The sequence below is a fragment of the Trachemys scripta genome, chromosome 1, assembly GCF_013100865.1.
Source record: "Trachemys scripta elegans isolate TJP31775 chromosome 1, CAS_Tse_1.0, whole genome shotgun sequence".
Classification (NCBI taxonomy): Eukaryota; Metazoa; Chordata; order Testudines; family Emydidae; genus Trachemys; species Trachemys scripta.
The window spans coordinates 126,252,381-126,279,333 of NC_048298.1; the positions used below are offsets into that span (position 1 = coordinate 126,252,381).

A 26,953-nucleotide genomic window follows, 5' to 3' on the forward strand; every position below is an offset into this window, starting at 1 on the left:
CCCGAATGACTGGAAGAATTCTGTCTCAAATAACCCACTTCACCCACCAATAAATAGGTGTGCCTCACTGCTATAATCTGGAGCTTTATATTTGAGTCATTCCAATGTTAGACTTTCCAGGGAAACTACAATTCTAACAAAGTCCAGTCAAGGCATTTGCTATTTTGGTGTAACTTGTCACTCTTGCTTTTAGGCCTACAATACAAATTTGAAAAGCAAGGACAGTTTTTATTCTGTTGCAATCATTTAGCTTTGATATTGCTGAGCAATGATGATGTTATTATTGGCAAAAATGTCCAAACCTGGGCTCCCAGAATTAAGCTCCTAATCCTACTTATAAGACTAAAACAAACAAACAAACAAAGAGGCCTGATTTTCACAGATCTGCCACAAAAGACTTTACCATCTCATTTCAGCATGATGGGACAGAAGGGGGGAAATAAAACAGTATGGAATGGTAAGCAAGAGTTGGACAGGACTCTAATCAATGATACTATGATCATTCAGCAAAAGCTTGTGTACAACATGGAGAAGCTGAGGACATATTTATTTATTATTAAGTAAAATAGGAAATTTATAATCGTAGTACTAATATTAGCACTTAATGTGGGTCACAAATATACACTCAGAAGAAAAGTGTTTTCTTAAAGAAATCTACACCAAAGCAAGAGACCCTGCTGCCTACAAAGGAATGACAGGTCTTTAAGGGCTTCTCTACACTGCAATTAAACCCCCAGGGCTGGCCCATGTCAGCTGACACAGGCCAGCCGTGGGTGTTTAATTCCAGTGTAGTCGTACCCTGAGAAGCCCTCGCAAGGAAAGAACGCAAACTAGAGCCAAGCAAATTTTTTTAGATGAATAGTTTATTCACTGAAAAGTACAGTTTCAGGTCATCTGAAACTAGTTGTGAATTTGGGTCAAAATAGGCAAATAATTTTGGCCAAATATATATACACACTCTTTTTTTGAAGTTGAAATGTTTCCTTTTGACATTGCTGATACAAAATGTTTGGAAATGACATTTTATTTCGAAATATAGCTAGATTTGTCTATTTATTTATTTATTTAAAGGGGTAAAACACACCTACAACAAAACAAATATTTTGTTTTATTTGACCTGAAATGACTCTTTTGGGTTTGGTAATATCTTTTATTGGACCAGCTTCAGCTCTATGTAAGCCCAAAAGCTTGTCTCTCTCACCAACAGTAGCTGGTCCAGTAAAAGATATTACCTCACCTACCTACCTCACCTCTTTCTCTAATATCCTGGAATCAATACAACTGCAACTACACCTTATACAATTTTTTTGTTTGTTTGTTTGTTTGTTTTTTTGTTTGCCATGTCAGTGACAAACACACACAAAATTTCACTTCAGGTCAACCCAACATGATTTTTTTTTTCCTGTTCAGCCACAGAACCAGAAAATGCAATTATTTGTTCAGCTCTAGAAAAAACCTGGAAGGCTAAAAAAGAAAAGGATCTAAACCATTAACTGTTGTGCAGACAAAGAAAGCCTATGCCAATGTGAGAATCTAAGTTCTGTGTAATGCTTTACTTTTTTGAGCAGGGTCAGAAACTTTTCAGATGAATAATTTACAAGGTTAAAAGTATTCACTTCTCTGAGAAGGCAAGATCTATTACTCTATAATTAACTGCCATTGTGGGAATATGGTTTTTGCACAGTCAATGAGAACAAAATATTTACTACCCTATGAACATTGCCACTTTCTTCATTATATAAAACAAGCACGAATGTTTAAGGGAAACGATCTATTCACCAGTGCCATGTGACCATGCTTGGAGCAGTTTTATACTGTAGCATAAAAGCTATAATCAAAACTGCCACATTTCGTGACAAAACCCGAACGCTAACAGCCAACTCAATTTCTAAACACAGAAGCTAGTGTATTTCCAAATGTAGTATGGAGAATCCCTAGACAGAGTGTCTTCAAGTGGGATTTGACCACAAAACCTCAGTGCTCAAGTATTTTTGTTTGTTTTTTTCTTCATTGCCTGTCCCAGAGTCATTACATTTCATCACTGAGATGACATGTTTATACAACTGGTCACAAATTCTTTTTATTTTGGTGAAAATGAAAATGAAGCAGAAGAATATTTTAGAGCTCGTACATACAAACACACAGTTTTGTTTTGTAACTGAGACTCAATATTTTCTCAAGAAAACAGTCTTTCACCTGTCCATGTCAAAATGTAGAAGAGGACTTTACAATGTATGGCCAGGAGTTACATGGGGGACACAATGAAAATGGCAAACAAACAAGCTTAGAAAGGTGAGTGTGGCACTCTGTACCTCAAAGCAGCACCCTGGAACCCCCATATTCACCTCTGTCATAAAATTATGATATGTTTTGTATAAAGTATGCCTTGTGAGTCTTGATCTGCAGAACATTAATATCCTGTTGCATTGTACGTGCTATCATTGTCTGTGAAGTTATGAGGTACTGCTGTATATGTTACTGAAATATGTTGAGGGGTTGGGTACACCCAAAACCAGCCTTTCAGGTACAACACAGGAGTAGCCAGATACGCTGATGGCCCATTAAAGGGAATCCACACTTCCAATTACCATCCCAGAAGATTTCTGAGAGAAAGCAAGTAGACAATGGAGGCTGCTTGACCAATGAGGTCGGACCCCCACATCACAAGCAAAGATCTTTCCAGCAAGCTGGAAGAAACTATAAAAGAAGGGAAGTGACATCATCACTTGGTTTCACTCCCCCCACAACTCAACACCTGGAAGAAAAGTCTAGCGGACAAAGACTTTGAACTGGGGAGGTGGCCCTGGGCTGGAGGAGAGTTCAAGCCTATATACCGAAGATCTGTGACCTGTTTGTACCATCTGCCAGGGTGAGAAAAACTGCTTGATTCAACTCCTTTTTAGTTTATAGAACTTAGACGGCAAATTTATTTTATTTCTTAGGTAACCAGCTTTGATCTCTACGCTTACTACTTATAATCACTTAAAATCTATCTTTCTGTAGTTAATAAATCTATTTTATTTTTGACTTAAAACAGTGCGTTTTGGTTGAAGTGCTTGGTAAATCTCAGTTCAGTTTACAAAGGCTAGTAGTGTATGTCCTCTCCACTTTGAGGGAGGGGCAGACTGGGTAATGAACTTACATTGATCAGGCTTCTGACCAGGGCAAGATGGTACAGTTGTGGGGTGCAAGGCTGGGGAGCTGGTGGGAATTGGCTGGAGCCTCTCTATTGTTGGTTCATGAATGGCTGGGAGAAGCATCCATGTAACTCAGTTGGGTGTGTCCCTGCCTGTGGATGTCTCTTTAAGTGCAGTACCTGCCAGAGGTTTGTAGCTTTCCAACAGCATCATAACGTAAGGGGGATACCCCAGGTTGGTGGGAAAGAGGGCTCAGCAGTCTCACAGTCCAGGTTGCACCCCAGCAACCCCATCACAGTGAGGAATTTAAGTGTTATCAAAAAGTTTTCCTATAACTCCAGTTTTATGATTCAGCATTTCCTGAAATATCAGAAATAAACGTAGGTCTAAATTAGATGCATTTCTCAGAATAAGTTCACTTAAAAGTCATGGCATGATCACATGACCAGGAAGAATTTTACATCACAATATGTCCTATTCTAAAAAATACATATTATATGGAAATAAAAAAGAAATAACATTGAGAGCATAAAGGTCGCATATTTAAGCACTCAAAAGATAGAACATGCCAATGTTAAGATTTTGTGTGTCATTTCAAATCTGTCACTTTGCATATAATAATTATGGTACAGTTTTTAGTTACATGATGACATACTAGTTCTCAAATCATGTACTTCAGCATACAATTTTTTCAACAACTTTAATACACATTTGTAGCACTTTTTAATTTTGAAAGGGCAGCAGAAAAGCACAAACATCTGTTTGCTTCTCCAACTACAGCCCACTCTTATTCCCACTTGGCATGCAAGTTATGCCCGCATACTGATGTTTGACTTAAATTACAACATCTCTGCATTTAGCTGCGAGCTCCAATACAGATCTAATCCAATTCACAGTTGGAAATCTGACAAATTTCGCTTCCTTTTTTGTACCTGGAACGTAGGAACCTAGAACATAGGACTGGAAGTGACCTCCGGGGTCATCAAGTCCACTCCTTTGCTACTGCAAGCTGACCACAATTTCCTTAAATTTATTCATTCAAAATGATTCAATAAATAGAAAAATCTCTGGTTTTTAATGGTAGCTTTGTCATGCATTCACCTTTTGGCTAACATTTTCCAGCTTATTCCATAATCAAAAAGGGAATGTTTTTTGAAATTTGGGAAAATATGGTTCAGTCATTTTTGAAAAAGAGTGAAAAAATACCCTCTTCCCATTTAAAAAAAAAATCTTACAATTTATTTTTTTAAACCACGTATAACCTAACCAGCAGAAGTTTGAAATTTGTAATTAATTACGGAAATAGCTGTAAGAAGCAGTACACAGCTTTGATCTACAGAGAAAAGGTTTTTATTTGCATGCTCTATTCTTAGGCTTGGAAGGATTAGATTTTTATGTTGATTCCACCATATACACACAAAGCAACAAATTGAGACTATTTATTGTATTAGTTGATAATAATTGAAATTTACAGATAGGCAAAATAAGAAAATGCTTCTTGAGAACTTATCAGAGTTTCATTTAAGAATTTTTAATTTGTATATTCTGACATGTGATGCTGACAGTTATAAAGTTTAACTTCTTCAATCTCAACGTCTACTGTCATTAAATAATTCTTTTTCTGACCCCATAATTTCCCACACACAAGTGTGAACAGTTAAATTGATAAAAATTGAAAAAATTGCTTTAAAATATACATTGATATCTGTCAACATCATTTAAAATAAAAATTGAATTCCGTCAAGCATCAGATTTCCAAAAGCCAGCAGAGCTTTGAAACAGGAAGACTGAAGCTCCTTCTTTGGAGTCCCACTTTTTCCCCTTCCTTAAACAAGAAAAAAAATTCAAAAAGAAAAAAATTGAGACTATTTATTGTATTAGTTATACACTCAGACCTTGGGATTGTTAAGATTGAACTCTCAACCTTAACTCTATCCCATTTGGCATATGCATTATGATACAGTCTTTAATTACATGTGCACATAACATTCCTCCAATACACTGTATCAGCTTACTTTTCTACAGCCATAGCTACACATCTTATAAGCCTGTGTACTAACTTGTGTATGCCAGACATTTATAAGAAAAATATAGAGTATGTTGTACCTAGACAATATAAGAGTAATAGTGAAAATACATGTCTGAGAGGGAAAACCATGTACAGCCATACACAGACTATGGGCAAAAATGTTTCTAGTGCAGCTCACTAGTAATGCACACTCATCTGCATTGTTAATATGCAACTAATACCTGCTAAAACTGCTTACGGACTGAATTTGTGCAATAGCTATGAAAATATAGCTATGAGCAATATAAAATTGCCTTATGTTTATGACTTCAGTACCATATTTGCATATGACAGATTACTGTGCATGAAATATCCATTTAGTATTATTTTTCCCCACTCACCCTAATTACACATGTAAATGCACTGATTTCCTCATTTCTTTCAGTTTAAAGTGGATTTGTTGCAATTAGGAGAGAATCAAAATTACAAATTCGTGCCAGAGAGGAGAATGGAAATGCCATGAGAGTAAAGAGAAAAAGCAAACAAGTGTTGCGTGCATGACACTGATACACCAGATGGAGGAACAGGAAATGATGCATCTTACTCAGTTATTTCAAACAAATTAATACAGTGGCATTTAAGTACAGCAGACCTCATTTATAACAAAACCTTACACCCAAATTCCAGTTGCATGAAAATTTCCTCCACATAATTATACAATTTGTGAGAATTGTTTCTTATAGTTACAATTGGCTGATGGCAATTCATCATTGCAAGTAAACATATCTTCTACCACAGCATATTTATTTTATGAATTGCAATGTATTCAAAAACATTCAGCCAGATTGCTAACTCTCTCCACAGACATACAGCATCACATGCCATAAGTACATCAGTTTTCACTGAATTTTAAGATTATTTCCCTGTTTAAAGATTAGGCTTCCCTGGTCTTCGCGTCTTACTCGAAGAGATTCAGTCCACAAGAGAATGAAAGACAGACACTGCACTGGATTTTAAGCAGTAGATGACAGCTATATTAATTCAACATTGGGTAAAGGAAGTACACACCCACCCAACTCACATATCAGGCATTTAACTGGCTCCACAGGGCTCCCACCATATAACCAATAATCTGGATTAGATCCCTCTGCTTACACCCCAGGACTCAGCTCACTTCTGAATCATCTAACGTTCCCCACACTAAGGGGATGGAGGAGAGTGTCCTAATGTTCTGTTCTCCAACTGTGTCTCCACAAGGATGATGAAAAAAGCCAACAGACCTCCAGCAATTAAGTCCAATGGGAAACAATTCCTTCCTGATCCCCAAAAGCAGGCAATTGCTCAGATTTACAGGATCCTGGAAACACAGCTCAGTCTCTACAACTACAGAGAGGGACAGCAGGGCAGCTGAAGCGGTAAGAGACTAGCAGCATGGGAAAAAGTTTAAATTGTTGGGGTGAGAGCGTGAGAGCCAATCAGCTATTGCTCAGTGCTCCTGGCCAACCAATAGGATGCAGTGAATCTAAAGGCACAGAGGGGCCTTGCTCCAGCATATGCTTGCACTTTCTTTTTTGGTTCAACCAACAACATCACCCCAACCTGTTAAGGCAGAGGGCAGGCATTTTAAAGCATGAGCTGTATAAATTAAACCAATTCATAGGTGAAACCGTTATCTTTGGCTGCCTGTAAATTGCATCTTTTCATTTTAAATTAAAATTCTGGTTGATTCTATGGTCTCTCTCATCAAAAACACCACCCTCTTTTCCCTATTGAACAACGTCGCCTTCCTCCCCCCAAAACCCTCTGCATCTCAGCATGCCCCAGCCTCATTTCATACCTACTTCCTCAGTCCTGCTCCCATGTTGCCACGTGCCCCTGAAAAAAATCTGGAAATTACTGGGGCCTCCCTCCACCCCAAATTCATCTTCTCCTTCAGGTCTGGCTTCTTCCTTGCCAAACAGTTTCACTTTACATCCAAGAGTGAATCCTCTTGCTACAACCACATTGCCTCTTCTCTACTTCTGACTCCTTCCTTAAAGCCTCGTCCCCTGCTGCTTCTCCTCTGTCCTGGATCACTCTGATTTATTTAAAGGAAAAAAAATCGATGACTTCCACCCTATCCTTTTTCATCTCCCTCCCACTTACTTTCCTCCTTCTTCCCAATCACTTATGTCAAAGCTTTCCTCCTCCTCTCACTTGCCAATTGCTCAGCCTCTGGTGCAAAGCCAATACAGAACTACTAGAGGCAGAGAACCAATGCAAAGGTCCTGGCCTCCATAGTTCCCTTAAGACCCATTTAGATGTCTGGGGAGAATCCACTCATTTTGGATAATAAATTCCTTGCCTGTTCTACATAAGAGGAAACCTTGCACCCAAGAGAACAATGCCCAGGGAATTTTGCAGATTTCAGTATCTCCTACATAAGTTACTCCTGTGTAGGGGACTATCTGTACCAAGGTTAGGCTGCAAGTAAAAGAATTTATGAGTCAGTAGAACAAAGCTATGAAGGTCAACTCATGTTTTGGAAGGATTATCTATCTCTACTCAAAGGTTGGGCCTGTGACTGTGATAGAGGTCTGAATCAGTGGCAACCTGTGCAAAAGACTTACAAGCTTTCTGGTTTGACCCAAGACCCTAATGCTGGTCCTTCGCTTTCCTGAGCACTCTTACTTCTTTTAATTGTTGGGGGAAGGAAGAGAGGAAGAACTGAAAAAGAAGCCAAGAAAAAAAATATTACTATAACTACTGTGAGAGTGTGCTCTGTCCTTAGCAATCAAAGGAAAAACTGGAGGGAGAGGGTCTGGGGGAAATGTAGTCTGTACTTACCAGCTGAAAAAGAGAAAGATTCAGCCAACATAGCACCGCCAGTTGCTAAATGGCTACCTTAAGGTCACAGCTACTTGGCTGCACCAAATTTTAAAGGCTGACCCCAGAAAGACATGCTGAGAAAAAAGATTTTATAAGAGGGCAATCTGGTATCATGAAGAATTAGTGGAGATCAGATTTAGTGTTAGTGGCCTACAATAAACAGGAGGTTAGACTAAATGATCTGATCATAGAATATCAGGGTTGGAAGAGACCTCAGGAGGTCATCTAGTCCAACCCGCTGCTCAAAGCAGGACTACTCCCCAGACAGATTTTTGCCCCAGATCCCTAAATAGTCACCTCAAGGATTGAACTCACAACCCTGGGTTTAGCAGGCCAATGCTCAAACCACTGAACTATCTCTTCCCCGCCATTATAATTATGACATACTCATATCATAATAATATTACTATGAAGAATATGGGGCATAATGCCACAGCACTAATTTGCCCTTTTCTAGCCTTCTGGCCTTAAATTCATGAGTCTAAATCACCAAGGAAGGTGTCTCTAGGGAAAAGTCTGCTTTAATGCCATGCCTAACCCCACGACATCTTAAACAGATTTGATCAGGTCACAAATATTTATGAGAAGTGGGGCAAATGAATAATTACAGAACGTGTCACATGCTGCTTGTGGGATTACCAGTACGAACAGAATATCATCTAATTTCACTCCTATTGTTTTCTAATACACCCATAAGCCTGATCAGTGCCCTGTGAATGACCTGACATGCTTCGGCATTCATGTGTTCTCAACCTGGCATGACCCATGCACTTCTGACTCTTTCTGCATTAGTTTTAGCACTCACTTCACTTTGAAAATACATTTACCAACTGAAGCCAGTCTTCTAAATAGTTTGTTCTCCATATTTACAGACCCAAATGTTTAATGATTGAATATAAGTATTAGTTACCATTTCACAAATAACACGTACCACTACAAACTCAAGTATGGAAAAGATTAAGGAAGTAATTAAAACTTACATATTGAGAACTTTCAGCAAATGCAGAGATTTAGAGAATATTTTCTGATTTGTATTTATGATTCAGGAAAACAGGGCAGCTGTTTTTAACTAATCACACAATATTTACTTTAACATAAAAAGCATGTAAATAATATAAAATAATTTACACATAATAGACTAGGGTGAGGCTATGGTATTTACTGCAATGTAAAAGCTGCATCTCTCTGAACCATGTTACTAAATGTTATATAATATACAGTTAAAACAATAACAAAATTATAGGGTGCACAAAGACAGTGAAATCCATCTGCCTAAATTTTTGAAAGTGACCAGTGCTGTTTGGTGCTCAATTTGGGATTCCGGATTTGCTTAATGTGCTGAACATCTGCCCTCTAAAATTCAGGTTCTTTTAAGGTGTCTCCAATTCAGCCCCCAAAATCACTCATCACTTTTGAAAATTTAGGACACACGTCTTAAATTAATTAATTTTAAAACAGATTAATTAATTAATTACAAAAGACCTCCTGCTTGCTATCTTTTATTAACCTCAAATGCTACTTACCCAACCTGACCATCTACCTAGTCCATCCATTAATTGTATTACTGCACCCTAGAAAAAGCCTGGGAAAATCTCTAAGGACTTGTCTACATAAACATTTAGTTTGTGACAAGCTGGGGTGTGTATCTACCTTACACTAGCCTGCTGTGCACTAACAATGCATGTGGACCCTGCTGATGTACAACAGCAGCTTGTTAAGGCACTTTGAGCTACCCCATTTTGAAATGAGAGTAGATAAAGGCATACTAACCAACAGTGTCACCAACTCTGAAGGTCTCAAAATCTGCCTCTGGCAGAACAAAGGAGGGTGGCAGTGAGTTAAATTAATACAACCAGATGGGCTTAAAAGGTCCATGAACCTATAGATAAACCTGATTTGACTTTTGAATTTGTAGCAAAAATGAAGCCCGCTGAATTTCAGTTTGCCCTGAGATTATTTTGCAATTGCAGATAAAACCCATTCAGGACTTCTCAGTGCATCTGAAACACATCACCATTATAACTTGGCATGAAAGAAGAGTGGACTGCAGCAGAAACATCTAAAGAATCAAGAACTTCAGATCTGTAGAAAAAAATTGCATGCTAGAAGACTGTGTAAGCTCAAAAGCTTGTCTCTCCCACCAACAGAAGTTGCTCCAATAAACGATATTCCCTCACCCACCTTGTCTCTCTAATATCCTTGGCCCAACACAGCTACAACACTGCATAGAAGGACAATATGGGATTAATAAAATAAATTAAAATAAGAGTGATAACAGACCCTGTACTTCTGCAGTTCTCAGAATCTCTGTTAGGTGAAAAAAAGTTGTAAAAACATATATTGAGCTGGGTCTATTTGTATGACATCAGGAAAGTTGATGACAATGGTTGTGTTTTCATTAGATGTAGCAGTTGCAGAAGTACATTCTTAAAGCAGCTGCATGGCCTGTGTGGTAATGCTGTTACAAGGTTCTTTCATTCCATTAGACTAAAGTGAAGGTGATCTGAAACACAGATGTGCAAGGCGCCTTGCTATTACCCTCCCAAGTTAAAAACTAGATCTGCTTTAGTAAATTGCTCAGTTTGTAGAATTCTAGTACCTTCCTTGTGTAATTATTTATTTATATTGAAAGTAGTACTTAAGAGCCCCAGACATGGACCACTGAGCTATGCACTGTACAAATAAGAACGGAAAGATGATTATCACAGCAAATCAGCGCCCTGATCCTGAGATCACTCTCTAACAAATGGGTGTCTACAAAAGTGGATGGTTACCCAGCTGCATGATCAGGACCCAAGGATTTTGATTGGTACCTTGGGCACATGAGAATACGGAGATGTTGGCAGACAGCAAAACAGGAAAGAAGTGGCTGCCTTAAAACCAAAGCCCTAGTGACAAGAGAGATACCGTACCTGTGTTAATATGCTTCAAACAGTTTAACAGAAGACAGTCTTAAAAAAATTACTGTTTCACAATGTTAACATATCTCAAGAGGTTACTAGTTAATGAATTATTTTAAGAGTTGTAGCTGCTGTTGAATTTAACACCCCTTCCTGCCAAAACAAAAGCAAGTCTTTCCCCTCCTGCCTTCCTATGCATTACCCATCACACTGTTTCTGAATTAAAGACATAATGATCTATTCTGGAGGTTGACATGTATGGTTGATGTTTGCCCTCCTTCCCTCCCATCCAAACTGCACCTTGGGTGAACGGTGGCCAGCAACAAATCAAAGCAGCTGCGAAAGGAGATTGACCATACGCCTGATCCTTCCATTGACTTAAATGGAAGTTCAGGGCTCTCAATAAAAAACAAACAACTTTTAACAAAAATAATCCTCCTCTGCTATATTGGCAGAATTTAGGTAAGAATGTAGCAGCTGATATCAGTAAGGGAGCCCCAGTTGGGGCCCTATTCTGAAACAGTGCAACTTGAGCTAGGGCAAAGGACCTCTACTAGATCTACTTACATGGCCCCTGTTACCACAGTGTCTGAGCGGCTCACAACGTTAAATATAGTTATCCTCTCAAAACTCCTGTAAGGTAGGAAAGTGCTATTATTCCCCCCCCACACCCCACTCCACCCCCGCCGCCGCTTTTTACAGCACAACAACACTAAGTGACTTGCCCAAAGTCACTCATGAAGTCTGTGGCAGAGCAGGGAATTGCATCTGGGTCTCCAGAGTTCTAGACTTGGTCCCCTAACCATCCTTTCTTTCCCACTGTAGCTGCAGAGCTGTTCTGACAAAGCCTATATCCTTAGTGGCAGTACTAAATACCTCTTCATACTGCTTGAATAGGCTAGGGGGATAAAGATGGAGAGTTATGTTTATACCCTAATTTTCCATGGGGAAAAAAAAGAAATGGGAAAAGGAGAATTCACAGAAACACACCAATCACTATTTTTCAAACCACCAGTTCCATCCCCAAACCTCCACCCCTGCAAACAAGTTAGCAATAGAACAAGTTGACCAGGTAGGTTATGAAATTGCCATCAGTGAAGATATTCAACACTAAAAATTGTGTAAGAATCACCATGAAACATATTCTGCTCTCAGATGTGTGTCTGTGCAGCTCCCACTTAGTTCAATGGGAGCTGCGTATATCCCCATAGACAGAAAGACTACGTAGGAATGTCTTGACAGTTCTTCTGCTCTCTGTGTACCCCTGCATTGTTACAGTCCTGACTTTGCTATATTTTAAGTTTAAAGTTTAAAAATTATTTAAAAAATAAAATCTATTCTAATTTTGATTTCATTCTTCATTTCCCCTTGTATCGGAGTCTACTTAAAAGTATGCAACTTAAAGTTCTAGACTTTAGTGACTCATCTCTCAAAGCCTAAAAAAAAAAATGTGTTTAAACTGACCAAAAAATCAAATATTAATGTTTCTTTACACTGCATATATGGAAATCTCTTCACATTACAGTAGCTTCCTTTCATTATAGAGATGAAAATGTAGGGAGAAGAAAATGGAAATTCATAGGGAAAAATAAGTGACCATTGCAGAGATTTGTAAAATTAATCATTTCAAGCTGCTTACCTAACTAAGAACACCCCATCTTGGAGTAAAGTTCTTAGAAGTGAGGCATCTGCTACAAACTAAAGTCTTTGCTGCATTTCAAAGAGAAAAATTAGAAACTGATTAGTAAATGGAGCCTTCTCCTTCCCACATTTACAGGTTTGAAGATGGGTCACATTTCAAACGTACATTCCCATGTATCATCCAGAGACGACCACCCAAAATTAGTACAGTTTAAACAAACTTTAAACAGTAGTCTTTTGCACTTACTCCCTGAGCTGAGCTCTTTAGCTCTGACATACAAGTGGTGATCAGGATATAAACAGCCACATGACCAGCTTTTTTTAAAAAAAATCCCTATGATCTTGAGATGCATTTTTTTTTCGTGATGATTTGGAACAAAGACTAGAGTTTCCCTCCTTTCCATGAAAAACGATCATCATCATAAGCCCTCCCACAATGGCACAAGTCAAAGCCATCAACTTTAACTCATCTCGACAGCTGGTATAACTTTGATATTGTTAAGCAGCATGGCTTAAAAAAGCTCAGCAAGAGACAGAAGAATTAAATCTTAACTCTTAAACTTATGAAAAAGTAAACGTAAGTGTTTTCCATGGGCCTTTGCTCTGTAAGAAATATATATGTATCATAAATAGGCAACTAGCCACAGATGAACTTCTCTTAATTAATTGGCCTCTCAGAGTTGGTAAGACAACTCCCACCTGTTCATGCTCTCTGTATGTGCGTATATATATATCTCCTCAATATTTGTTCCATTCTATATGCATCCGAAGAAGTGGGCTGTAGTCCACGAAAGCTTATGCTCTAATAAATTTATTAGTCTCTAAGGTGCCACAAGTACTCCTGTTCTTCTTTTTGAAAAGCATAGTTAAGGTAGAAACGTTCATCTAATGATTTTATCTTTCAGTTCAGATCTTTTAGTCAGATTACCATTTTCAGAGCATTCCCAAAACCGTGCATGCAGAATAAAACAAAGGAAGATTACCTTTTACATTTTGGCTGGCTGGGAATTACATTTCTCCCACTAGGAGAAGTTAGACCACAGAAGGACTAGACAGAGATTTGTTGACATATTCAGTCAAATACCATTCTCCTTTACTCTTTGTTTTAGTTCTCCCACTTGTACCCAGCAAGAGCACTTTCAAGTAGGTTGGGCATCTACCAACACAGAGTGTGGGTTATTTGATGGCAACCACTGAAATGGAAACTAAGGGGCTGCATGGTGTCTCTAGCCTCAGTTTTGCCATAAGATGGGAATGGGCAACAGGGGATGGATCACTTGAGGATTACCTGTTCTCTTCATTCCCTCTGAAGAACCTGACATTATCCACTGTCGGAAGACAGGATACTGGGCTAGATGGACCATTGGTCTGACCCAGTATGGCCATTCTTATGTTCTTATGCATAATTTGGTCCTATTGAGAAAACTCCTCTATCATCTACTATATTTATGCTGCCTTTACTCAACAGCTTTCAAGTTCCTCCCATGTTTTTCTTAGTTGCCTTTTACTTTCAACTATTATTTGTAAATAAGGAAGCAAAGGTGTGTCCTGTTTACTACATTAGAGCAAGTGCCAGTGGATGACATTTGTAAAGATTTCCATTCTGGGGAGCTTGAAATGGAAGATATGAAGTCAGACTTTTGATGACACTTTGCTTTGGTTGTTTAGTCATACACAACATGAGCGCTGGATATCCATGCTCCTCAGACCTACAGCCCCCTCTCCCCCCCCCCAGGAATGACCATGAAGCTCGGAAATACCAACCAAAGGAACAAGTGATTCCTTGAGCTGAGTCAATGGCACACGATTACTCCAACATCATCTACTGTGTGCTTTCTGTTCCCAACAGACAACTGTTCACTACCCTCATTCCCTCAAAACTATGGTCTGAAACAGTTCAATATTTGCCACAGTTGATATAGTCAATCTAGCAAAAATCAGGGATCTTCTTTTGAGAGAGACAGAACCATAGAAATAAGAAACAAAAGAGAGCTATTGTCACATCCGGCCAATTCCCCTGAAAACGAAGCATCGCTCACATTAGAATGTATTGTCCTGCAATTACATGAAAGCTACAAGTATCAGAAAAGTATCACGAAAGCTTATGCTCCCAATACTTCTGTTAGTCTTAAAGGTGCCACAGGACCCTCCGTTGCTTTTTATGAAAGCTACAGAGTTGTGGGTAGAGAAAGGTTCGTGTGGGCTTTTTTTACTGTTTTGGCTTCATATGGAGTCTCACTCTGAGTTCTGCTCTGAGTTTCCAGTTATAAGGAACACAATAACAATGTGAAACTCACCTAAAATCCAATGTTCCACATGGAGTCAACAAGAAGTATAATATCTTGAAACTTGGTTTACTCAAAGGGTCACAGTCTACACATCATCTTACATCAAGATGGTTTGATTCCTCCCCGCCCACTCCTGAGTCACATAAAATACAATGTATGGTACAATAACTAAGCAATATGTCATCAATTTAATGTTATCTCACATCACCTTGATATCCACCTCTTTCACAACCATCTGATTTATGTCTGCTATGCAGTACTGATATTGACACTGATATTGTAGGCTTTATAGCATCTCCCAAGGAGATATTGGATTACTGCTGAACTACTAAATATATATGGCCATGAGCTAGCATGGCACAGCATGCTGCAAGTGACCTTCTCAACTTCAGCTGAAACTTCCTAAATTGATAGTATATCACATGGGAATACTTCTTAGAACATACAAGCTGGAAAATAATATTGGTCACTAATGTTTATTTTACTATAATTTGGATAATCTATAAATACTCTCTGAACAAAAAAGCCTGTAATCATCCCTCTCTCCTCATCTAATATCCCTACACATTAATCAGACTGGGATCTCTCTGATTTTATACAGTTGACATCATTTCATATATTAAAATGACTATTGCCCATTTTTTTTTTCCATTTGGGACAATCCCACGACATACAAAGATGGTTCCCTGAATCCAATTAATATTTCAGTACCAGGTTGCTAAAAAAAAAAATCTCACAATTTATAGATATTTTGTTAACCAAAATTAAGAGCAATGAAGTTATTTACTTTCTATATTAGATTAACAGAACTATTTGAAGGGATGGATGAAAGATTTTTTAAAAAAATCATAATATATACACTTACTGGAGTTCTGCCATATTCCCTTATCCTTTATATCCAAAACCTTCTATTTTAATACTTATGGAAAAAATAACTTCTGTTAACATTCTGTTTATCTTTAATAAAAAACAGTACTGAAAATTGATTATAGTTCCTGTTTCAAACCTAATAATATATAGTGCTGATCATCCATATATCTCAAAGTACTTTACAAAGGAGGTCAGTATCATCATCCTCATATTACAGATAGGGAGACTGATGCACAGAGGGAAAATGATTTGCCCCAGGTCTCTAGCAGAGCCAAGAAACAGACACCGGGATTCCTGTGCCCCAGTCCAGTGCTCTAACCACTAGACCAGTGGTTCCCAAACTGGGGTTCATGAACCCCTTGGGGTTCGCGAAATGTTACAGGGGGTTCTCGGGAAAAATTTTCCTAATGGCGGACAGAGCTGTCCATAGGGACCCCAAAGGGCCAGCAGCCCAGAGCCCCTGGACCTCTAAGCAGATCAAAGCAAGCATATCTATCACACTGAGGAGATTTAAACTTCAAGACTCCTTATAAGAAATGGAAAGGGAGGTGGATATTTTTTTTACTGTTTTTAAAATTAAATAGGCAGCTAGTGTTCTTCATAATAATTTTAAAAACAGTAAGTTTAATTTTTGTTATAACATGCGTTGTTTGCCTGAACTGCTCAAGACCTAAATGCTTGTGTAGGAGGAACATTTTGAGTTGGCTTCTTAAATACCTTTCTACTGTTTCACATCTGATACTCCTTGATGAAACATAGGAGCCTTGTCTTATAAACAGGCTTATTCAAAGTGATACAAGCTATGAAAGTGCGAACTTGGAAGAGTGTTGAGGTTTTCATAATGTAATAAAATACTGTAATGATGAATAATAATTAATAATAAAGCGTGTGTAATCACCTTTCATTAAAAAAATTATATTTCCAAGATCACTGCTTTTATAATTTATACTCAGGTAAAGGAGAAAATCCCTGGAAATATTCATTTTTAGGAGGGGGGTCACGAGACTTGACATTTGAATGAAAGGGGTTCACAGGTTGTTAAAGTTTGAGAATCACTGCACTAGACAACACCGCTTCCTTACTGTTTGGGCTAAAGGGATGGCTTCCAACTATGGTTCAATTGGTTCTTGTTGGTTTGCTTTTATAAGGGACATGAAATTTTACTTTTTCCCCCCAACATTGGGAGATTGACATAACCGCGACATTTCAATTATCCTTTTATACAGAGGTCCTCGTTTGTCAAGTTTGATCCACCATGAAATTCCTCCTTTTAAACTCAGAAGAAGTACCTTCTCCTCCATTCCCTGTATCAGCAATCATATTATCAAACACACATGCTCAATAGGGAGAGCACTGAATTATTGGTGGCAAGAAAATGCAAGAAGAAGAACAACAACATATGACAGCGGAGTCTTCCGGAGCGTATTTACATTTCACCTTTTGGTCTTTAAATATATAAGAATTAAAAAAAATATATTAAGCGAAAGTCATAGAAGAAGTATTCAAGCCGAGCAATGCTAAGTAAAGATCAGCCAATGTAAATATTTCACTAGAATTAAATATGAAAAAAATCAATTTTAGAGTCATCTGTTTATTCATACATTATAGTTACATATGGATGGATAGACTCTCTAGTGGGTCTCCTGGTCTATCCCCATATAACATAACTGGGCAAGACTGATTTCAATATTCATAAACCACCCTTGCTTAATAAGTGTCTTGTGCTGCTTTCTATCTCCAGTTTTTAGGACCCCACAGCCTCCCTGGGCTGCTTTTTCTACTGCTCAACTGTTCTTAGTTTTTCCTCAATGTTTACCCTAATATTTTCCTTCTGTTGAACAAAACCAAAACCAAAAGAGCCTATTTTAGATTCTATCCCATATGTATTGTTAACTAATTCAGTTGATGAGATTCTACACTATAATTTCAAACTTAAAGGGGGATGGGATATTGAATTTACAGCCTATTATGTCACCATAAATCATGGAATTAAACTGATTATTGCACATTGCTCAACAAGATGAAGAAAATAACATTTTTGTCACTGTGTCAAAACACATAGATTAGGGTTTAGATGGACCAACCTGAAAATTGTTTAGTGCAAGCATCACTAGAATTAATAATCCGTGGTTAAAAAAAAAATCTATACTTATCAATGTCTGCCTATTTCCTGTATTCGCCAAAATGTTTTTTCACTAAATTCCTGAAAAGAGTCCAATTGTAGGATTCAGATCCAATATCATTAATTCTCCAACAGGTTTTGGTAGGACTATTCAATAAAACTATCAGTGATACCTCTCTGAAAAGTTATTAAGGACATACTTCTTAAACCCACTTGTCTTTCAAAGAGAACATATGTACCCACTTTACGCATGTCTTCTCAACTGCCTCATGTAGACTTGTAGAAATGTTCCAATTATTTGTCAGCTTACTCAGTATAATGATCCTTCTGTGTCATGGTAACAGTCCTGTATTTATTGGACAAGCTGCCACTCTGCCTGCAGGAGAAATGCCCTTTGACCTTTGGGGATAGAGGGCAGATCTGTGGGTCTCTGTTTTAGTGTAGGAATTTGAAACCCGCTTCTGCAGCTGGTTTAACTACAGAACTGAATGCACTTGCAAAAATCTTCCCTTGAGCCCAATGCTTTAGTTTAGGTTTTGCTCCTATCCCTTGTTTTAAGTCAGTTTTAAAACCGTGTCATTCATAAAAGCTTCCTCCCCACACTGGATTACACCACAGTAAATATTGAACTACTAAGTCCTATGTTAATGACAGCTCTAACAGAATCAGGTCAATCATTTTCTTACCTTGCTCTCATTGTTTTATTCTCTGATTTGCTATCACTCCTGATCGAAATGCTACAAAGAGTAGGAAAAAGAATGAGCTGAGAATTAATAAAACCATCACAGCTTTGACTTCTTAGAAAAGGAAAATGTTCAAGGTATTTTTCAACATTCTAAAAAATCATTTTTACTCCATATTACTATTAAGCCCTTTTGAAAAATTTATCATTAATTATATGGAGTTGGCAAATGGATACAAGACAAGGAACAGTAGGTTAAATTTTGGGGATCACAAATGTGATAATTGTTCCTTTAAAATGAAAGTACTGTAGTATTGTAAGGATGGCTTAAGCCTACTGAAAATACAATCCAAGTCTACTGCTGATCCTTAAAATAAACAACATTTTCTACACTTGTTTATCCCAAATCACTTATACTCTGTCAAAGAAGCTTTCATATAATCATGACCTCAGGGCTACAGTGTATGACTGACATTTTATCTGTGCCTTGAATGGAGCAAGTTAACTATAAATGAAACATAATGGCTTCAAAGTACTGCAGAAAGTACAATGCTAGAATTGTTTAACCACTTATCTGTCAATGCTTTAACCTTTCATTAAGGCTACTGTAGATATATGGGTGATCTACTAATACTTTATCTTTCTAACAGACATTTTCCTCTGTCAAATTGTCAAAAATATAATAATGATGCATATTTGGCAACTTATTCATGGATGCTAAACTTAAGCTTGATAATAAAGGTCATGAACTACTTTTGCTGAGAGAAACTGTAACCTGAAATTGAGCTCTTAAAATACTAGTTAAATTCAAAGTGAAAGAGATAAAGAGAAAAAAAAAGTGAGAGATAAAGAGGGAAAAAAAGACATGTTTAACATCAGCTACATGTAATTGTAGTTGATGTTAATGGATTTTAACTTTTTTCCAAAACTCTAAACAAAACTTTGTTTTCAGGAAGGGTGAGTGTATTCTTCTTCTTCTTATGAACCAGTTGAAGAAGCCATGGTATATCCAGGGGTGTAAAAACACATCTAATTGTGTTACCCTAATAAAACTAAAATAGAAATAAATTGGATTTTTTAAAGAAATGCCAGTTATCACAAACCCCACCCCCGCAAAAAAATGCGAACTTTCAAAATATTGCACACGTTAATGTGAAAATTCATTTTCATAGGAACAAGCATTTGAATGTCAAAGTATTGGCTCAAAAATTATTAATTACTCTTCTGTTTTATATAATGTATGTTATAGGCATATATCTTGAAAGGTAGTTTTTAAAGAAACTGTACATACACTTTCAGTAACTACTTTCATTAGATACTGAAAGTACAGACCTGAAAAAAGTTTGGAAATCTAAAACCTATAATGAATATCAAGAAAAAAATTAGACCAAAATAAGGAAGAACAGAGTAAAAAAGTGAAGAGACATAAGCATGAAAGAATATACATTTTGGGCTGATCCACACTTCGAACTAATATACGCAACTTCAGCTACGTTATTCATGTAGCTGAAGTCGAACTATCTTAGTTCGAACTTACTGCGGCTCCACACGCGGCAGGCAGGCTCCCCTGTTGACTCCGCGTACTCCTCTCGCCGAGCAGGAGTACCGGCGTCGACGGCGAGCATTTCCGGGATCGATCCGGAATCGATTTATCGCGTCTAGACAAGACGCGATAAATCAATCCCAGAAGATCGATTGATTACTGCCGGACCCGGAGGTAAGTATAGACGTACCCTTTATGAACACATAACAGGAATGGAATTACACGCCCTCTTCTCCTCTGCTCTCTCAAACTATTTCACTAAAATCTGATTTTCAAGCAAAACCTTATGATGTTTCATACACATGTAAAATAAAATTCAAGAACTAAAAACACAGGTTTCTAATTCACTGTTAACATTTTACACAACCCTAGTAGTAAGAATGGCCAAATTATCATGACGCTGAGGTCATAGCTCAAACCTGAAACTTCATTCCAATCTAAAGGAAATTAGCATTTGAATGATGTATTTTCTTTAACTCCTGTTAGCTTGGAAGTAGTTTAAGTCCTGCTAGTTAGACAAAATATCCATTTTTTATACATATGGTAATACCTTGTGACATCAAACTTTTTGCCAATCTAGGTGAAATTACCTTTCAAATATATATGCCATGACCCTCAACTCCTAGTAAGTCACGAGGAGTTCTTATCTTGCCATTCATATAACCATATGTTCTGAATGTTCCAAATTATAACTATGGCACCAATCAAACTAAAGCTTAATTATTGTATTCCTTAACCATGTAAAAGCAAAAGTACTGGCTGCTATACCTCATTCCGCTTAATAAAGTGAAGAGGAGTAAGTAAAACTAACATAATGATATGGTTGGCAGGCGTTACTGAGCCCTGAGAGAGGTAATCTGAAAGTCTTTTGGAAGCCTCAAACTCCAAGTTTTCTGTAGCTTAGCACAAAACAGATGGGACAGTCTCTGTTCCTGAGCAGAGAGGGAGTCTGGCATAGCCTGCCAGCTGCCAGCCATGTTATTGTAAAGAAGCACCTACCATTTTGCACCCCCCTGGACTAGAAGAAATTTGCTGGATATCATGTCTGATAGTCAAAACAGGCATTTAAAATGTTGATCATTTTATCATGGAAGTTCACGTCGGCCTGAGTACACTCAGGTAATGACAGGAATGTGGAAACCTTCAAATAAATTCCATTGCAGTTTTGAAAACATCTCATACACTTTACAGCACTAAGACAAAGATTTTCAAAGCGGACTAGTTATTTTTGTGGACCCAATCTGAGACACCTTAAAGGTGGCTAATTTTCAGAGTGTAGGTACCCAGCACTCACTCAAAAAATAGACCCCTTTAAAAGGTTCCTCTTTAAAAGGTCACCTCATAATTCAGACACCCAAAATCACTATTCACTTGTGAAGATCTTGGCCTGAATACACAGGCAAAGAAAGTCAACACTATTGTATTTTTAAAATTTGCTTTACTTGGTTACTATGAAATAGTGTAAGTTGAACCCCTCCCTTCCTTCCGTACAACATGTGAACACAACACAAGAGAAAAAACTTACTGTCGGTCTAAGCACAAAAGAATATTAATGGAAAATTCCAGCTAATATACTTTACCAAGTATGGCCAATAGCTTTTCAGCATTTGCCTAGACATAATTAAAGTGTGATGTCAATCTTTCTAGTTCTTAATACCCAGTCTCATTTGTTAAAATGTGATTACAAAGTTTAGTTATAGCCTGTTTTTTAGAGACACATATGTATATGTAAAGCATACAAAAATGTTCTATTATTGATCATTAGTCCCAGGTCTGCCTCATCTTTCAATATTGCATTGGACCAAGCTCTCTTATAAACTTCTGATGTAGCTCCACTGCCAGAAGAGAACTTGGCTCATTCATTGTAACTGTTAGCACAGCAAGTGAAAACAAGGCCAACTTAGTTTGCCTGCACATAATGCAAACATGAGTGAAAAGCACAGTTGATTAAGATGCCTGGTTAAAAATATCGGCTTCAGGGCCTCTCTCTTTTACCTTTATATTAACTGAAATGAAAACTAATGAACTGTTCATTAAAATGAAGAAAATAAAGTCAACCATGTTGACATAACATGTTACTTGATGGAGCCATCACTTTTCATTTTATGGAAAGGAGTTTTTAAAAAGGAAGGCTTCTTTGAAACAAAACAAAAACACATCTCCTCACCACCACCTCCATAAACAAGAGAAAGAAAAAAAAACGTTGGTGGTTTGCTCTTCCCCTACACAAAGCATTTACTCATTACGAGCTTTCTACAGTCTTTTTGTCTCCTTTTTTAAACTGGAGACTCTTCATGCTGACACTATGCATAAAGACAGATGATATAAATTAACCTGATCTGCCTCTTGTTTTACTCGAAAGCAAGAAGGGGAGAAACAGTCACATAAAATTAAAAAACTCCTGCAAGTTTACAAAAAACAGACCCCAAGTGATTTGCAACATTAATACTTTCCAGATTTAAAAAATTAATTAAATAAAACTACTTATTTAAATTTCTCTCTCACACGCACACATACGGAAAAATATATATTTCAGCCTTGCAAAATCAGTAAGAACATTTACCAGTTCACCCACAAATCTACATTAACATGATCATACTACCTCCCCACCTTCACCTTTCATTCGACAGAAAAGTACATTTTTTCTCCTTGCATGCACATACTTGTCTATGGACCAAGTCACACAAACACGACAACAGACCAACACACATGCACACACAAAACCCTCAACATAACCTTCCCTTCCCTTTACACAACCTCTCTCACACACACACCCATTCATAAATCCCATACCTCAGTGCACATACACTCTCTCTCTCGATCACATATGCATATAAATAATTTTCATATAGATCAGGCAAACACAGAACCCCACAATTAACCCTCAACTCAGTAACAAACACTAGCTAAGTGCCATTCAACCCCACCCACTCAGTCTGTCTCATTAAGGTACCATTCACCAGTTCTCTTTTCTTCTTCAAGCCACCAAATTCATCTATTCACTTCCCCACTGATGATTATGAAGTCCTTCTGGCACTGGCACTGTGGCAAGTCCATTATAAACCATGGTGAGGTGTAATGAGATTTTCACTATATACATCATATATATATCTCTAATATACTATTTATAGCATAAATTTAGTATATTAGAGAGAATAACAATATATGTAGGCTTGGCAGAGTTTGATTATTATTTGCATAATTTTGATGGATACTATCAATGTTATTTTTAAGCATTTTTAAAATTATTTATTTAAATTTTCATAATTGGGGAAATTATTGTGGGGGGTCACACAATTATTTAATGACAGTAGATATTGAGATTCAATAAGTTAAAGTTTTATAAAAAAACACAAATTGTCAATAGCACGTGTCAAAATATAGGAAGTAAATATCCTTAAATCAAGCTCTAATAAGTTCTCAAATCATTTTTCATACTTTGCCTACCTTTAAATGTAAATTATTATAGATGGAAATATATTTTGGTTGATTTGTGCACGCGCATGCAGTGAAATCAATGTTTAACAACATTTACCAATAGAAAGCTAATCCTTCCAAGCCTAAATATACGATAGCATGACACACACACACACACACCTGTTACACTCCTGAGTCTCAGTTCTCAAACTGTCAGAGGGAAAGGAAGTCTTCAGTCCAGCTCAGTTCATTGCTATGAATCAAAAATGTTGTCGGAGTCCTTAGGTGCTATAGCTGCCAAAAGGCTTTTAGATACAATAGTGATTAATGTGGCATAAATACCTATTACATTATTAGAGACAGAGAAAATGAACTAGGATATGAAAAAACAAGCCTTCCTCTTATACAACAGCGGTCTTCAGATTGTAGGCTAGTACCTAACAATAAAGCAATCTGACCAGTTGGGGACAGGTCAATGTTAGTATAGTGTACTGCAGATATATGATATTGAAGAGAACAGGGATGAGGGAATTTGAAAACAGGAGTGTCTATTTTTAAATTTACTAATTTGTTTACATGGAATTAAGAGGAGATTATGGTGGTATAAATTCCAGCAGGTTGCAAGCTACTCTAACAGTGCAAATAAGCTTTCATAGAATCATAGGACTAGAAGGGACCTTGAGAGGTCATCTAGTCCAGTCCCCTGCACTCATGGCTGGACTAAGTATTACGTAGACCATCCCTGACAGGTGTTTGTCCACCTGCTCATAAAAATCTCCAATTATCAAGATTCCAAAGCCTCCTTAGGCAATTTATTCTAGTGCTTCCTAGTTTTTCCTAATGTCCAACCTAAACTGCTCTTGCTGTAATTTAAACCCATTGCTTCTTATCCTATCCTCAGAGGTTCAGAAGAACAATTTTTCTCCCTCCTTCTTGTAACAATCTTTTATATACTTGAAAATGGTTATCATGTCCCCTCTCAGTCTTCTCTTCTCCAGGCTAAACAAACCCATTTTTTTCCCAATCTTCCTTCATTGGTCACGTTTTCTAGACCTTTAATCATTTTTGTTGCTCTTCTCTGGACTTTCTCCAATTTGTCCACATCTTTCCTGAAGTGTGGTGCCCAGAACTATACTAAGTTGAGGCCTAATCAGCACAGAGTAGAGCAGAAGAATTGCTACTCGTGTATTGCTTACAACACTCCTGTTAATACATCCCAGAATGATGTTTGTTTGTTTTTGCAGCAGTGTTACACTGTTGACTCATATTTAGCTTACGGTTCAGTATGACCTCCAGATCCCTTTCCACAGTACTTCTTCCAAGGCAGTCATTTCCCATTTTGTATGTGTGCAACTGTTCCTTCCTAAGTGGGGTACTTTGCATCTGTCTGCATTGAATTTCATCCTGTTCACTTCAAACCATTCCTCCAGTTTGTCCAGATCATTTTAAATTTTAATCCTATCCTCCAAAGCTCTTGCAACATGGTATCATCCACAAACTTAATGGCAGAGAGAGTACACTTATAATCTAAATCATTGATGAAGATATTGAAAAGATATCTACACCACCTTGTCACATCACCCCTGATTTGTGCTGTGTCAAGCCAGGGCCACAGTTGAGACCTTGCCCCCTAGTGTCTCCTAGCAATGCAATGCATTTTTAATACCCTTTCTTAGCATATCAGTGGAATAACAGGCCTTTTCTGGGTTTAATTAACCCTTAAAAAGAAATATAATATGCTGGCTAGACAGCAGTACTGCAAAAAAGGATCTGGGAATCCTTATGGGGGATCTGGGGATTATAATGGCTCACAAATTGAATGCGAGTTAATAGTGTGATGGCGTTGCAAAAAAGGCAAACCTCTTTCTATTAAGAAGAGCGTTATAGGTAAGACACAGGAGGTAATTGTTCTGCTCTACTCAGTACTGGTGAGGCCTCAGCTGGAGTACTGTCTCCAGTTTTGGGTGCTACACTTTAAGATAGATATGAACAGTCCAGAGAGAGTGTCCAGAGGAGAGCAAAAAAAAGGATAAAAGGATTAGAAAATATGACATAAGTAAATATTGAAAGAATTCTGCATGTTTAGTGTAGAGAAGGGGGGGACAGGAGGATAATAGTCAATATGTAAATGGTTGATATAAAGGAGAGAGTGATCAACTATTCTCCATGCCCACAGATGGTAGGGCAAAAAGTAATCTGCTTTGTTTGCAGTAAGGGAGATTTATGTTGGATAGTAGGACAAACTTTCTAACTATACAGATAGTTAAGCACTGGAACAGGTTCCCTGGGAGGTTGTGGCGGTTCTTAAAAAACAGAGACACACGCCTGCCACGGAAGGCCTAGCTATACCTAATCCTGCCTCAGCGCAGGGGGATGGACTGGACCTGGAGGTCCCTTCCACCCCTGTATTTCTAGGATTCTGTGCTTCAAGAACAGTTTCTAAATAAAGTTAAAGAAATGAACTCGCAGACAAGTGTTTTGGATTTGCCCAAAGGTCTCATTCCACCTCCTAAGTACCATTCATTCTTTTAGGGGCATTTAACTAAAATTTCTGAAGGATGAGGCTAAAGGCCCCCTTCGGCATTTAGAACATGTAACTAAACTTGGGCTGAAAAAGGTCTGTCCTTAGGCTTTACCTTATTCTGATACGGATTCACAGTTGAGTCCCCTTAAGTGATGGGTAAAGTTATAGTACTGTATACCCTTCTACAAAAATCACAATTTGTCACTGTATTAGCGGCTCAGAAGAGGCCCAGTTCTCCAGTAAAAGGAAAGATACAGAAGGGACTGAGAAGCTGTCCATGGGATAACATGCACAGTGCACATCCAAACATGGGAGCCCTTTTTTTCTCCTAAGAATTTTCATGCTTACCACTTGTTGATAATGAGTTACCTCGTAACTGTGGTTACAGACATAGCATTCATGCGTAATAGCTAGATTCCTGTTCTAATACTTGTAGGAAACTGCAGCTAAGTTGGATGCCAGTGAGCTTTTAAACTCACTGGAATTATGCTGTAAGTACAAAAGACTGTAAAAAACTAAAGAAAATATAGACAATTATAATTACACACCACTCCCATTTTCCCTTTCCCTTTCATGCCTTTCCTTATCTGAGTTGCAGGGATGGAATGCTATGGACATTCTGGGAACACAGTCTGGTGGGGGATGGAAGCTACTAGCTTCGACCAACTGCAAACCCCCAGACCAATTATGGAGTAGCACTGATGGGGTCCAAAGACAGCCCAATCCAGTTACCAGGCGGATAGATGGTGGCTACAATGTGGTTCCTTGAATGCAAAGGGAACTAAGGCAGTGTAACTTAGGGGTTATGACAGGGCCATGGAGCATTAGGTTAGGGCTGGGGTATGAGGAGAAATATTGTACATTCATTTTTTATCCTTAACTAATATAATCTAATAGCAGTGTGCCTGTAAGCAAGTAGAAACTCTTTGTGAAAAAATCTAATGCAAGTCCAA

The 26,953-nt window shown here is 37.8% G+C and overlaps 1 protein-coding gene across 1 annotated transcript in view; it reads right to left on the minus strand.

The window, feature by feature from the left end:
* The window catches only part of LOC117871880 (potassium voltage-gated channel subfamily KQT member 1-like), a 466,257-nt gene that overhangs the window by 179,240 nt on the left and 260,064 nt on the right, over positions 1 to 26,953 (minus strand). Inside the window, exon 17 of the mRNA XM_034759710.1 lies at positions 12,998 to 13,013. Within this exon, the coding sequence (XP_034615601.1) occupies positions 12,998 to 13,013 (16 nt within the window). The remainder of the gene's footprint in view (positions 1 to 12,997; positions 13,014 to 26,953) is intronic.